Source organism: Pimephales promelas, chromosome 23, assembly GCF_988280905.1.
Source record: "Pimephales promelas chromosome 23, fPimPro1.hap1.1, whole genome shotgun sequence".
Lineage (NCBI taxonomy): Eukaryota > Metazoa > Chordata > Actinopteri > Cypriniformes > Leuciscidae > Pimephales > Pimephales promelas.
This window is the reverse complement of record NC_142791.1, coordinates 12,301,640-12,318,010: the sequence shown is the minus strand read 5'-3', so window position 1 is coordinate 12,318,010 and position 16,371 is coordinate 12,301,640. Positions and strand designations below refer to the sequence as shown.

The 16,371-nt window shown below is 37.9% G+C and overlaps 1 protein-coding gene across 2 annotated transcripts in view; it reads left to right on the top strand.

Moving 5' to 3' along the window:
* csgalnact1a (chondroitin sulfate N-acetylgalactosaminyltransferase 1a) overlaps nucleotides 1–16,371 on the top strand; it is a 42,896-nt gene that overhangs the window by 2,554 nt on the left and 23,971 nt on the right. For both annotated transcript variants that reach the window (XM_039675475.2, XM_039675474.2), the window contains exons 2-3: nucleotides 8,058–9,515; nucleotides 13,459–13,675. In XM_039675475.2, coding sequence (XP_039531409.2) covers nucleotides 8,738–9,515; nucleotides 13,459–13,675 — 995 coding nt within the window. In that variant the 5' untranslated portion in view covers nucleotides 8,058–8,737. The remainder of the gene's footprint in view (nucleotides 1–8,057; nucleotides 9,516–13,458; nucleotides 13,676–16,371) is intronic.

Genomic DNA, 16,371 nt, shown 5'->3' with positions numbered 1-16,371 from the left:
AATTGGTCTTAACTTTTTGCAATCCTATCAATAGTGACTCAAGAAAGTAGGTAAAATGATTTTAGTTGTGTTCATTTACCATGCTGGCAATGCAGATCAAGTCAAGAGCAGTGCATTTTGGGATACATTATTTTTTCATAGTGATCTCTGTCACATACAGTATATTCTGCCAAACGAGTATTCAATTCATTGAACATTTGCAGAGCATTGATGCATTTCTCTCTCCTCTGGCTGAATCAAGAGCCACTTGTTGGACAAATAGGCAGGATTGTCTGTTCCTGCTGCTCTGTTCAAGGGCCTATTTGTGTTTTATAAAGATTTCAGAGTACATTTTTTATGAACAAGTGTCCTTCAATTGTGGCTGAAATGTGGGAAACATGTGGCTAGTGCCTGTCAGCACTCATTCTAGATGAAAACTCAATGTTTTTTTTCTCTTTTTTATGATTCATTCGTCCATACACCCAATCTAAATCTGCTGTTTCGAACAAAATGGTTATGTATATCGCAATCTATGCTGTATTAAAATGCTTGTGGCTTGTTTGGAGGGCAGGTCTGAATGACGGAGCCATAAATATTGTCCTTCTAAGACTGCATGGAATGAAGACAAGTGTCCTGTCCTCTAATTTTCCTTTTCTGAATTTTGAAGGCGTATTGTCCCTTTTTTTTTGGGGGGGGGGGGGGGGGGGCTTCTGAGGTTGACCGTAAATATGAAGTTGCTTGAATTAAGAGGCTGCTGGATGTCGGAAACCTCAAGTTGAAGGAGACGGAGATATTTGTCGTAATGAGAGACTAGTGTGTTTTTAAAGTGCTGACATGTGTTTTGTTGTATGTTGGTTTCAGAAGGAGTATGAATGGTGGTTGTGTATGAAGGGGCGTGTAACATTAAATCAAAATTCAGTCTATTTGCATTTGAAAAAAAAAAAGAAAGATACAATGGAGTCTGTAAATTCAGCCCATTCTCACCCCCAAGGCGTCACTTAACTGACGCCTTGGGAAGCATTTGGACATGCTTCAATATCTGACGCTTTAGGCGCCCTTTAGCGTCAATAAGATGACGCCGTAGGATCGCGTGTACCCTACCCCCACCCCACATCTAAACCTAACCGCGTCCTCTAACTGACGCTTTCCTTTAGCGTCAGTTAGATGACGCCGTAGGATCGCGTCATGTAAGTGACGCTAAAGGGCGCCTAAAACGTCAAATATTGAAGCATGGTCAAAGGTGACGCCTTGGGGTGAGAATGCGTTGGTAAATTACATTGAATTAAGCTGCATAAACAAAATCCGACAGTATTGTACTATTACAGTAGCATTTTAAATTACAACAAAAAAAAAATCAAAAACACACCTGGTGCACCATCTTTATTTACAATTTTGTAGAAGTAACCAAAAAATATTACTGTATTTTTTTGTAGAGAAGGTACATTGCCATCTTGCCGACAAACGTGACTTGAACACACGTGTCATCATATTTACAAATTCCCAACTCATAAACTTAGTATCACACAGGACAGACTTGACTTACAGTTAATTTCAATAGAGTTATTGGCATTAGCATGTTGCTAAGCTAATACTCATAACACATATATTGGATAAAACAGTATAAATTAGATCCTTGATGAACTATTTTAATATTTTAACTTAGATTTTTGGGGTTTTAAATGACTAATAAGTGTTGCACTGGAACAGCCTTAAATATTTAAAAAAAAATAGTTTTGGAGGGCCAAAATCAATTATACAGTGACATTTATTTAGCACTTTTGATTGTTTTGGTGTCGATTTCATCCTGACAATGTGGAAAAGCTACAACAGGTAAACATGTCAGCAATGTGGACACATTTTAATAACTATAAATATCATAACACACAAATTCTGGGTAAAAGTCTAAGTTAATTAGATCTATTTTTTTAATTATAAGAATTAAATGTGAAAATGTGGTATCTTAATACGAGGACATATAAATGAAGAGTTCAGATGCAAAAGCCTCTAAATGCCATTTGAAATTTTCATCTTTAATGATGATTTTTATCAAACTTGTATATTTAAGTTCAGTAATTTCACTTAAATAACAATTAATAGGTAATTATCATTGCCATTTAAGTGAAATCACTGAACTTAAATATACAAGTTTGATAAAAATCATCATTAAAGAAGAAAATTTCAAATGGCATTTAAAGGCTTTTGCATCTGAACTCTTCAAATATGCTTGAGAGACTCGACTGAAATTGATTTCAGTAGTTTGGAATTAGCATGTTACCAAGCTAATATATAACTTTAAATACTACATGAAGTGTTAGCCTTCTCTGTTTAAATATTGGCACAAGCCAATCTAAATGCGATTGAATCAATTCCTGATAAAATCAAGTCCCACCTTTGTTCCTCCGCGATCTTCTTTCACTGAGAAATGTGTCATAAACTGACATAAAATGACTTGTGAACACTGTTTTATGATTTTAAAGGCAGGCCATGTGATAGGTATGATCTGGGTCACACACGAAGAGATCCAACTTAATTAAGGGGAATGAGAATCACCTGAGGCCCAGAAGGACATCAAAGAGGCCTTTCTCTCTCTCTTCTGCTCTGTTTCGCTAAAGCTCACACATTCCCTGGTTTTCCACGATTAACTTTTTCCGTCCCCTCAACCCCTGCTTAAAATCCAGTACAAACCATCACATATTCATGTTGGCCCCGTTTAGATCTGGTCCACCAGCAACCGGCATCCCATGCTGGTCCCAGCATGCAAAACATACTTTGCGCTGGTCACCAGCAGTGTTGTGTTTTTCAGCAGGGGCCTCTCTTCCCCCTTGTTTTCCATGAAAGGAACATGCAACACCTGGAATTGCTTTCTCTGGTGTCCTCCCTCTAATGCAGCAGTGAAACACCTTGTGACTCTCTTTTTCTCAATCTGGATATCCCACCTTGTTAAATTAGCCGGTTCAGACAGTTCCTCTTCAAAGACCTCTCTGCAACCCTCAAGGGAATGCTGATGTCTTCTTTCAGTGGTGCTGATGTGCTTCTTTCAAAAACAACGGGCGCGTTTGTGTAGAATAGACTTCCAATAAAACATTTTATACCAGTCGTTGTGATTCTGCAGCATTGCTCGGTTACACAATCCGAAGCATCTATTATTTATATGAGCATTGACAGTTTAAAGGAAAGTCATGGATGAGGATTTCAGATCATTCATTTATGAAGAAAAATGCGAAGCTCTTTTATGTTCCTCCTTGGATTTATTGTGTGTGTGTGTCAGGCTTGTCTTTGATGATGGGAGCTGAACTTACACAGGGATATGGACATGCAGCTGGTGCTGTCTAATTTAATGGGACCAACAGGAAGCCCATGTCAGGCACCCGTGCCCTGTGGACACAGGAAGTAGTTTAATTAAGAGCAAAGTCGCTGCATACAGAGTGATGTTGAGGGGTTCTCTTTATTTCCTTCTCTGTCTATCCTTCTCTTTACATCTTTTTTTCTGGCAGTAAAATCCATTTTTAGGCTTTCATGCCAGAAATGCAGATGGTGTAGTTGATGCTCAGAAAAAAAATCTTTTAAAAGGACGTCACAGATTCTATTTTTGTTGCTTTCATATGGTATTGGCAAACTGTTTTTATACCATTTTCAAAAAAGGTTTCAATTTAGTGACTCATAGAAATGTCAACTGGCACAACCATCAAGTAAAAAAAGAATGTATTTTTCTTAACACCTTTTCCTTACTTTGAGTGTATACATTGAAGTCATTAAAAAGAGCTTTTAAATATTTTATAAGGTAAATAAGTTAAAAAAAAGTATTGAAAGTATCGAAAATGTAATCGAATCGAGGATTTGGAGAATAGTCGCTTCACTGCCATTCATAAAATCCTGTCCCGTTGCCTCATGGGATAGTAAATCAGAATCTCGCCGGAAGAAGTAGGTCATCTGAGTACTTTTTGCTTACTCTTTTATGAGTACTGACAATTTGGACTTAAAACTTTTGTCACCTACTTTATAGGGAATTATGCGATTTCAGATACACCCACAATCATGAGGTTCTCTCTCTATGATGTAATTTCCTGCATGTTTTTACATATTGGTTGCACCACATGATTTGTTTAAATATCAATCATTTAATTGTTTTAATGAGGCTTTTCGTTTCTAAATTGTGATATTCAGAAACATCAAATGTGTGGTGTATTCAAATAATTGTATGCTTTATTAAAATGTCTCTGTGTTTAAGTCCACTGCTTACTGCAGTCAGGCGCGAGGGTTAGCAGAAGCCTGTGAAAATGAAAATTGCAAAATGAGGAAAAAAACACACCATTTCCTGACTGCACACCACAGCCAGGTAGTATAACTGCAGCTGACTCTGCAGTTGAAGGCTTGTGAAAGTAATTGAACTAATGTAAATGTGCTTGGTTCTCAAACCAAACGATACTTGTAGACACGCTAGAGCTTTTACACTGATTAAGATCTTTAAGGAAGACCTGAAACGGAAGGCATTAACAGCATTGTCGCAAAATGTTGTGCATGTTGTGGTGTTGGTAAAACTTAAAGTGCCACCCGTCAGTCATTTTGTCCCTTAAAACTAATCTTTAATCAGTGAAATTACATACTTTTTACATACAACATTTCCTTGAATTATTTTTTACACCTTAAAATAGCTTGAATGTAACTCTACACCCTTGCCTCATTTAGCATACGCTGTTCTATAAATATGCAAATTAGCCCGGCCTCCACTCACTCACTCCAGCTCAGAGATCCACTCATTGATGATCACACATTGACCTGATTGGTTACAAGTTAGTTTATTACGTCAGAAACACCAATGTTTTTTGAGACTGTATTTGGTTCACTGTAGTTTTAAGGAGAAAATACTCCACAATGGTGTTGGCTTATGAATTTGCACATGGTTTGTCTTAAAGCAGGATTTTCACCACAGGGGGACTTTAAATCTAATTTATTTCTGCAAGGAAATCTAGTTTATAAACTGGTTGCTGTGTTTTGGAACAAAGTCTTTGGCGTTCAGCTGGTCTGAGAGCTGGTAAATCATCTTAGACCAGCCACCAAACAAACCACATTTTAGCTCAAGGAGTTCAGGCTGGTTTATTAGAACATGTTGGCTGGGCAACCAGTAAATGACCAGCTTATACCAGTTAGTTCCAAACACAGCTGGATTTTCCAACAGGGATGATAAAGTTTGACCACAGAGTAGGCCAACGTTTAAAGAATAAGCTGTTGTTAGCAAGATGGCAAATCGCATCTATTAAAACAAGAACACTCTGTTTCAGAAGGGAAAATTGAAGTGTCCCTTTCTCATTTGTTTGAGGTTGTCAAGCCCCTCCTAACTTTCCTCAGAGCTGTTCAGCCGTGTGTTTGGTCCGTGGTCTTGGCTCTGGTGTTGTATGGCATGGGCACAGCGGGGAGAATGAATTGCTGGCAGACTCGTGCTGTGCTCGTCCAGGCTGCTGTGCGAGTGAGCTGGCCTGGAACAGCACAACATGGTGTGAAGCATCTTTTGCACCACTCACGTGTGAGCTCCTAAATGGGACGAAGAGAAAGAAAAGAAAGAAAGAAAGAGAAAGAAAATTTGTCAGAGTGCTGTATACAAAAGAGGAAACCCTGATGTCAGAGTGATGATGAGTGAATTAATAAGTGATTGATTGAATGAATAAGCAAATGACTAAGTGAACGATTGAATAATTAAACAAGTAATTTAGAGTGAATAATTAAGTGTGTAAATTAGTAAAGAATTTAAAGAGAGAGTGGGCGAGGAAATAAGTGTCAATTATACGAGTGAGTGAGTAAATAAATGAAAGGGTTTATGAATGACACTCTACACCGGATAAGAGTGGCTGGATGTGTAAAAGGCCAATACAACCATTTATAATATAATACTGACAGTGGTCGTGCACAGGTTAAACGTTGTTAGTGTGAACCAATAAGTGATTGAATGAATCAGTCAGTGAGTGTAAGAATGAATAAGTACGTCATTAAATGAATCAGTCAGTGAGTGTAAGAATGAAGACATAAGTGATTGAATGAATCAGTCAGTGTAAGAATGAACAAGTAAGTCATTAAATGAATCAGTAAGTGAGTGTAAGAATGAAGACATAAGTGATTGAATGAATCAGTCAGTGAATGTAAGAATGAACAAGTACGTCATTAAATGAATCAGTCAGTGAGTGTAAGAATGAAGACATAAATGATTGAATGAATCAGTCAGTGTAAGAATGAACAAGTAAGTCATTAAATGAATCAGTAAGTGAGTGTAAGAATGAAGACATAAGTGATTGAATGAATCAGTCAGTGAGTGTAAGAATGAACAAGTACATCATTAAATGAATCAGTCAGTGAGTGTAAGAATGAACAAGTACGTCATTAAATGAATCAGTCAGTGAGTGTAAGAATGAAGACATAAGTGACTGAATGAATCAATCAGTGAGTGGAAGAATGAAGAAATAAGTGATTAAATGAATCAGTCAGTGAGTGTAAGAATGAACAAGTACATCATTAAATGAATCAGTCAGTGAGTGTAAGAATGAAGATATAAGTGATTGAATGAATCAGTCAGTGAGTGTAAGAATGAAGAAGTACGTCATTAAATGAATCAGTCAGTGAGTGTAAGAATGAAGACATAAGTGATTGAATGAATCAGTCAGTGAGTGTAGGAATGAACAAGTACATCATTAAATGAATCAGTGAGTGGAAGAATGAAGAAATAAGTGATTGAATGACTCAGTCAGTGAGTGGAAGAATGACAAAGTACATCATTAAATGAATCAATCAGTGAGTGAATTAACAAAAAAAATTATTGAATTGAACTGTTGCGTCTTGTGCACTACACATACAATCGTGTACAAATACAACCACACCTGGGACTAATTAAACTCAATACAAATGTCTCAACTCCTTTTCACTGCATTTGAGTGAGTGAGTGAGAATGTGTGTGAGTGTGTGCGCGATGAATGTGTGAATATATGAAAGAGTGAATTGGGGGTTAGGAAGTGTTTTTTATTGTACCCTACCAGCCAGGGGACTGCAGATGTAAATTAGCCTTTGGCTAACTCACAATCAAATCGTAACATTTATGTTTGAAATAGTACATTAACCCTAATAAATAAAATTAAAAAAATGAGTGAGTGTGTGGCAGAGAGTGTTTGACTGAGTGTGAGTAGTGATTGTGAGTGAGAGAGTAAGCGAGTAAAATAAAGAAAAGAGATTAAATTAACTAGACCATGATTAAATTAATGATTGAATCAGTTAGTGAATTGAGTGAATCAGTGTGAATGAATTGATGTCTTATTGTATAAATAGGTGAGTGAGAGAATTGATGGGTGGATGGAGTTTTTCAATAATCGAGTGGGTTCATATTTGAGTGCCAGTCTCAGATAGACACCTCTCTCCTCAGTGCTGGTCTGTGTCCAACACCCCTTGATACAGTCCAGTATTCACCACTAACATAACTAATCCTTTCATTAAATCAAGCCTCCCACTAACCTATAAAGAGCTAATTGTGTGGTGAGTCAGCACACACACACACACACATATTCAGAGATTCCTACATCTCTTTACGCTCTTTTTTTTTTCACGTTGTATCTTTTACCACCACAGCTTTCCAACTTGCTAACACAGTGTTCCTGTGTGCTCCCGTGATCACAGATACACATGTGTTTGTGCGTGTGTATGTCTATGAATGCTCTGCCTTTCGTGTATGTTTGCTCAACTTACAGTGCGGCTGTTCTTCCCCCGTGTGAGTTGTCAGGTGTGTTCCCATAAGAGTGCTTTTAACACACATCTCTTATTTTCACACATCAGTGACAGCACTGTTCTCCAGAACTGGAGCCGTCCCAAAATGCTTTGTTGGCTGCGTTGGTCCTGAATCTAACTTTGCAAATAAGATTTGAACTAACTTGAACCCCGTCTCCCTCATCTCTATTTTGTCTGTTTTATGGTATGATAATGCAAGCTATCAGTGTTGATGTACTTTGAAGCCCGACTGATTAACATACAGGAGACCTTCATCCACCTACGGATCTGTTTCTACAGAACATATTGAATTTAATCTTCTTTTCTCTACCTTTTTCTAGATATATCTCTGAAGATCAGAAGCTACTCATGATGAAACATGCAAGAGACTCTGAAGAGATTAAGGAAGTCATACAGACTGCCTGAAAACTCTTTGAGAAACAACCTCTGTGTTTTTCAACGACATTGGACTGTTATATGCAGTTCAAAGAAATGGATGGCATATGAGGAGCCAACTAATTTTTAATGAACCAAAGCCATTGGCGTTTAATGTCTAAACCTGCAATGAATGGTTTTCTCTTTTGGGCCATTGGGAGTGCTGTAGAATGGAAGATCCATTCCAGACATTCTCTCAAGGGTCTGTCATGCTACCTCCAAGAAGAATGAGCAATTTTCACCAGATGGAGATATGCGCATGTCGCTACTGAACTGGTCAAATGGTTTATTTGTCTGGACAGAGAACTAAGAGTATCCTGAAGAGGAGGAAGTGGCCGTAACTTGACCCATGACAAAGTATGTGGCTGAAGAGCCAGGCTGAAGTTTAAAAAGCAGGGAAATGGGAATCGACAGTAAAAATTTGAACAAAATCTTCTTTGTTGTCTGCACCTTGGAAATATAAGAGTTTAGTCAACAGACAAAACACAAACAGTTCTTCTTTTTAATCAAAGACGTAAACGCTGGTGACTTCAACAAGCAGTTCTGGCGCGGGCAACCTTTGGCTGATCTTTACGTCTTGTTTTTGATGGTACACACAGATGCCCCAACTTTATTGAACTACATCTTCTTACCCACCTTGTTGTTGAGGTTGTCAGTTGTGATGCTGCGCAGGGGTCTGCTGTCCTGGCTCTCACGTGTGGGTGTTCTGTTAGTGGTGGTGTGCTGTTGCCTTTCCCTTCTTTATGTCATCTCTTGCAGCCCCCATGCTGATGAGCCCATGGCTGGGCAACCCCTTCCCAGGCCTGGAGGGATGGCTATTGCTGGGGGTCCAAGCAGGCCAGGTGGTGTTGGAGGTGCCCCAATTGGCCCTGCTGGACGGGAAGGGTTTCAGGCCCTGCTTCAAGAGCGGGAAGAGCAGCACCGGCAGCATATTGCCAGCTTGAAAAAACAAATTGCTCAACTTAAAGAGGCTCTCCAGGAACGGAGCGAACAACTTAAGGGCATGCAGAACTCTTTGGAGAAGACGGCTGGGAGGGGCACGGGGGGTGACGTGGCTGACGAGCGCAGTCACAACGACCTGCAGGAGTTCCTACGCAGCCAGCTGAGCCGGGCTGAGGTACACAGTGGGGTGCGACTGCCGAGCGAGTACGCTGTGGTGCCCTTTGAGAGCTTCACCTTACAACGCGTCTACCAGCTGGAAATGGGGTTGACCCGTCACCCCGAGGAGAAGCCGGTGAGGAAGGACCGCAGGGACGAACTGGGGGAGGTGGTGGAGAGTGCGCTGCAGTCCCTCAATGCACCGAATCAAGGTGGAGACAGAATTAAAGCCAGTAAAGTCTACACACCAGCAGATTTTATAGAAGGTAAGAAGCTACTTATAGGAATATTCTAGACTCATGTGATCTGTAAATGTTAAAATACTGACCGTTTTCATTATAGTCACACGATTTTAGTGTTAGATTGGTTTGGAAAAGGATGGTAGGAGTTTTTTGGAAGCCTGTTTGGAAACATTGTTTATGCTATTCCATTTAGTGCTACTGGTGCAGAGTTGACAAACTTTAAATAATGTACCATAGGACATCTCTGCATGTCTCTGGGCCATTGATTTAGGTCTTTAGAGCTTGTTGGACACATTTGGGAAAAAATCTCTCAAAATGATATCTGAAGCATGTTGCAAAACAAAGTCAGTAAACCGATGTAATTTTTTTAAAAAGTGCATCCTGTAAACCCATGGAAACATGCTAGTCAGGATATCCCGTGATGACTTAAGGAAATGGACACAGCTGCTTTATATTCCAAGCTGTCATCTCTGCCATTTCCTCTAGAGAGAAAGTGACGCATCTTACTGGTTCTAAACTTTACAGGAAATACATTATTCATGTTGCTAATGTATGCACCTTGATTAGTCAATAACTGTTCCCAGCTCTTGAAACGGCAATGCTTGAATTGAGCTATGGTTAAATTTGCAAACTTTCAAGATCAGTTTGCTAAGCTGAAAGCAGAAGTGAGATTTACCTAACATTCCTGCTGAAAAGACCAGAATAGAATCTCGTGTTACTGTATGCTGGTTTGTTGCTGGTCTAGGTGGTGTTTAACAAAAAAAATAAAAATAAATGTGTGCGTTTTTATAAAGAAGACTAGGCTATTTCTTGTAAATTCGAGTCCTTTTCACTGTATAATTGAATAGACCTACTCTACTTCACATCAACAATGGAGAGCTTGTGAAGAATTCAAAGAGAGCCAATGCCAAGTCTTAGCCAGAGGGCCTGTCTGTTATAACTTACAACACAGTGTCCAGACACAATGTCAATTTACCCAGACGTCTTGCTAACACTGAACAAGACTGCATAATATTGTTGGACATTCTATAAATGTTTGGCCCTGAAAAAAAAACTGGAAGGAAGCTTGACCATTATCCCTGAAACGGTGCTTCAGCAAACAGGAATGTTTACAGAAAACGTATCTTTTCTACCCACAAATAACAAAAATTATTGTTATTATTGTAAAAATTGTTGCTATTTCTACAAAAATAACTCTCCCACCCCGTCCCTCAAGGGATACATGTTTCTCTCTCATTATCCTGTGTCTGTTATCTCTGTTGGCTAACTGTATAGTGCTCTTTTACCCAGACCCTTTTTGCGGTGACACAATCCAATTTAGAGAGGGAAAGAAACCCCAGATCATGTAAAAGTGCACTTTTTCCCTGAGATAATGTTATCAATGTTCGGTAACTCACGTGATTATGTTGAGCGAAGTAATGTTTTGTCTTATTTACTGTAGCTAGTTTTTCAGCGAGGGGGAATTGAGTCTGCCGGTTATGCTTTGATGTTTTTGCTGTTAGTAGCTTGTATTGATTCAGATGGCTTCGCTAATGGCCCTGCTTTTCCTATAAAAGCATTTTATGGGTGGACTGGAAAGGGGCTGAACATAATCATTATTCCATTTTGCTAGTTTGCTAAGGCAGACAACATCACTGTTGCTGCTTTGGGTTAGGGATTTGGACAAACGAATTGTGCTTTCTCAATCTCAATGATCAAACTTACCCAATTCACCTGGCAGAAAATAAAACAGGTGAAAATATCCCACAGACTTAAATTGAGTCCAGTAGGCTACCGCACACTGCAGAAACCGTCCAGAACACTCGAGCAATCGCATTGAAATGACCTAAACACCTCACAGAACACCATAGCAACTTTCATTTTCACAAATTAGATACACATGCTTCCCAGTGTAGATCATAATACCATTACCACACTGTGCTACCAAAAGCTAATGAAGTATGAAGCTGTGAAGTATATACATACTTCATACAACTCTTAACCAAATGCAAGCCTTGCATGAACATGATTTTTCTCTAGAATATGAGTCACTATCAGCACCACTGATAATGGAACCTGAACAATACACATTTGATGCTGTATACAGTGCAGATCTCTCTAAAGAGTTTATTTGGATCATTTTCAAAAGCGTTAAAGTATGTAACTCAAGCCTCAGATGACCTGGTACTCTCTCAACATCTGCCCAGATGTTTCTTCTGAAATCCCTCAGCATAGCTCAGATAATTTGATCTTTAAGGAATTTGACGACAAATGTTAGTTCAAATTGCAATGTGTGACTTTTCATTTCAATCAGAAATCTCATTCTTCATTCGGTCTCATTGCTCTAATTTGCATCTAATTTTTTTTATCCTTTTTAAGTGATATACTCCACTTTTTTTTGGAAATAGGCTCATTTTACAACTCCCCCCTAGTTAAACAGTTGGGTTTTAACGTTTTCAAATCCATTCCGCCGATTTTCTGATATTTGGAAGAATATCAGTAACCAGACAGATTCTGGTCCCATTGACTTCCATAGTATATATATTTTTCCTACTATGGAAGTCAGTGGGACCAGAATGTGTCTGGTTACTGATATTCTTCTTAATATCAGAATATTGGCTGAATGGATTTGAAAACGTTAAAACTCAACTGTTTAACTCTGAGGGAGCCTATTTCCAAAAAAAGTGGAGTATCCCTTTAAGTCTAGTTAGTTATATGTCACACTTAATGCCAATATTTGATTTTGTATGTTATTTATCAATTATGAATTTTCATAGATTCTGATAGGAAATAAAAAAATTACTTTCTCATTCACTAAGCATTTGTAAGCTAAAATATGTTTGTAAAATCTACAAAAGACTGACATTTTCGCAAACAAATCATGATTCACAAATACCTTTCAAACTAAAATGTATAATATATTCACAAAAAAAATCATAAATGTTGGAACAACTTAAACCACACATACTTAAAAATCACTCTTTGGCTGCGTCCAAAAGATTAAAAATGCCGCCTTCCGAGAAAGCATTTCAAGGCACGTCTAAATCCAATAGTTTAACTTCCTGTCTCCTGAGCTGAGATACCTTCATCTGATCGATTTCTGAAGGCAGCATAGATGTATCCTTCACTGGCTTTAATATCCCACAATCCTCTGCTTTCCATTCTCTGACAGTTAAATATAATACAAATGAAGATGGCATCTGAAAGTTGTGGTTGCTGGTCAGTTTGTGTGTTAATGTACATGTTTGACCAACGTTTTCCACTTTTGATGTAATTTCTAGCGAGAAATTATTGTTGTAGTAATTAATATTCACTTAATTATCACCAAATCTCTCTCTATTTTGCTGTGAATCATTAAACCGCTATGCTGCTTTAGAAGTCTGCCCAAAATTAGCAAACGCTGCCTATAAAGTTGATTGCCTGATAAGGCAGCGAGTTAACAAATCAGCTTCCTTTCTTACACAGCTTGAATGAATAAGAAAAAAACTGCATTATAGCTTGAGCTGCGAGGTTCCTCTGCATTAGCTCAGAATACTCCAAATTCATTAACATCAGAACAAGGTTAACAAATTCATGTACACACGTTGTGAATTAGGCAAAAAGATTTTTCGTGACAATTTCTCCTTTGTGTATAAATGTGAAATAATCCATGCAAATGTTTGTCACTGAGACTGTCTCCTTTTAGAGTTTTAGAAGATATAATACAAAAATGTCTCACACAAAAACATCTAGAGACAAAGTTGCAAATACAATGTTACTTTCCTCTGGGTTTTTCAGTCAAGAGATTTGTGACAATCTTTTCAATGTCTGCGTTTTTAATCTCTATTTGTGTGTCTTCCTTCATGTTTGTGTTTATCTTTGTAGTATTTGTCCTTGAGCTTTAGTCTTCTTTGAATTTTGCTTTGCTTGTGCGTGTGCGTGTCTGTGTGGGTGTTCGGGAAAATCGTTCCTTTTCTTCACTGTTCTCAATGTCTTCTCATCTCCGCAGGCATAGCGCGCACTGAAAAGGACAAGGGCACGCTGTACGAGCTGACCTTCCGCGGCGAGCAGAAACTGGAGTTCCGCAGGCTGGTTCTCTTCCGCCCCTTCGGCCCCCTCTTGAAAGTGAAAAGTGAGCTTGTGGAAACCGCCAACATGCCCATTAACATTGTGCTGCCTCTGTCCCAGAGAGCCGACAAATTCAAACAGTTTATGCACAACTTCAGGTGACACCTCTCATTCTCTTCGTTCTCTGTTATTATCTGTTATTTATCATCCTCTGCCCCCTTCTTTCTTTCTTTCTTTCTTTCTTTCTTTCTTTCTTTCTTTCTTTCTTTCTTTCTTTCTTTCTTTCTTTCTTTCTTTCTTTCTTTCTTTCTTTCTTTCTTTCTTTCTCACATTCATACATATTTTCCTGCCACTTTCTATAAATAAGGTATGCTTTGGTAGACAGTATTTTTAAAGCATGTTTGTTGAATTTATATTCAGTTAATTTTTGCATGCACATCTAATATCGCACAATTTAGTCAACCACAGAAAACACCTTTAATAACATTTTCTCAAATTTTAGACAAACAGTGGAGTTAAAAATGACCAAATAAGTTTCTGTACTTTATAATTTTCATTAGAATAGCCTACCCAGTACCCATACTAAATTCGAAGTATGCTAATATATATTTTGTAGTATATTTTGTCTATTTAATTTTGATGTGTATTATTTAATATTTTTTAAACAGAAGAACAGGTTCTATAGAACTTTAAAGGGTTCTGTCAGGCGCTTCATATATAGAAGCTTTAAGGGCTTCCCATCATGGGATCATTTTATGGATTTAGTTTAAATGTATTCATTTTGTTGTAATTATTATTTTATTTTAATTAAATTGTATGAATTAAATCGCTTTATCTCTAGGAAAAAAAAATTTGAATAACCGTTAAAATAGAAAAAATAAATATTTCATCTATAGGATATATTAATTTCTCCTTTATATATATATATATATATAATGTTTTTGGCATGAAGTGTTCTTTAAAAGGGTCATCAGCTGCATTTACTTTTTTTTATGTGTAATGTTCCAAATCACATACAATTTTTACACCAAAAATCCTAATTTTGAAGAAAAGCTATTTTCTATCTTGTTTTTGACCCTCTCTTTCGATTACTCTCTTTTTGCCCACTGCTATAAATGGGTAACAGTTTTGCATATTACAATAATTTTCAATGTAATTGCACGCCATTATGTGAAATTGTTTTGAAAACTTCCGATGTTGAAAAATATCTCGTTACGTAGTTACAAACACTTGCCAACAACGTGAAACATTTATGCGAATTAAATATGCTTTATAAGTATTGGTTGTGTCAAAACAAAACTCTCTCGTATTTGCTATTACTGCTCGACATACTCTAAATGGTGGGCGGGGCTAAAGAGGCAATGATGTAGAAGTAGGCTAGGTGTTGATGTTCTTCTGCAGAGGCGGTCTTTCATTGCACTATGACATAATAACATCTGCTTCAGTGTTTGCAGTAGTCTAGTCCAGCAGTTCCACTGAAACCCTCCACCTCCCCTAGCTCCACCTGCCTAAATCTAAATCTGCTAATTGGTTTATGCATGTCTATTAATATCTTACATGCTCACATCAGCGTGTCTGTGAATCTAATGGCAGTGGCAAGTTCATACAGTCGCAGAAGCAGCGTAGCAGATTCCTCCATATATACCTAAATAATTGACATTGCCATATTCATTAACATGCCAAAACCACTTTGAGAGTTGGCCTGTTTGAAATGGTTTTGGGTCCTATTTGTGAAAAGTTTCTTCAGTCCTTTTTTCCTTCTACATGTGTTAGAATTTCTGAATCATTTCCCTCCAACCTCTACATCTAATTTAAGTTTTGTTAAATTAGTGCCTCTGAGCAGTGTTTTAAGCGTCTTATATTAAGCGTTGAGCAAACACTTTGACCTCATTCTCGTTTCAGAATCAAGAGAGGACAAACAAGGGGATTGTGGGTTACGAACAGAATGAGCCCAATGCCAGCAGAGCATCACACTAATTTGTTACGGCATGTACTTGGGTAGCACAGCATATAGATAGTGTTTGTATTCATCAGAAAAACAGCTTTTAGTTGTGCTGCTCTATTTTTGTGAAAAACGTAAATTCATGTTTTTTTCAGGATTCTTTGATTAATACGCAGTTCAAAATAACAACATTTATTTGAAATAGATTTTTTTTTTGTAACATTATGAATGCCTTTAATGCTAGCCTGGGTTTCCCCATACTGCCTTAGCGCAGCGCGATTTTATTCACGAGGGACCAATCACAGAACAGGGAGGGAGCAGCAAGATGATGATGACGTCTATGCGACACACCGAAGTTACCTTTCGATGCAGCCTTAGATATTGTTCTAAGTAGTTTAGAACGCAAATAAATCTCTGACCCATCGTCTTCTTCCTCGTCTAATTTCTCTTGCTCTACATACGCCAGCTGGTGTAATTGAAACGATTGTAATTGAAACGTACAGGCTCATTTGATAGACATTCGTAGCACGGTAGCACCCAATAAATGGCTCTGGGCATTCGTAAACCACGTCTCAAATATGAGAAAATGAACACGTGGTTCCCAGACCACGTCTCAATGTCAATGAAACAAGGTCTGACGTTAGCCAGGCTAATTTAATGTCCCATTGCAATAAATCTTACTGACCCCAAACTTTTGAATGGGAGTGTATTTATATGCTAATTTATGTTTTTTTTTTCCCTCAAAATTACACAGAAGTATGGCACATTATATCAGAGAACTATGAGCTCCAGAGACGTTGATAAACTCTTAATAAATAAGGAAAATTAGATTTGAATGTGGCATGGACAATATTCCAGTTTCCATGCTTTTATCCCATACTTTTGTTCAATAAAATGACCTAAAAATGGTAA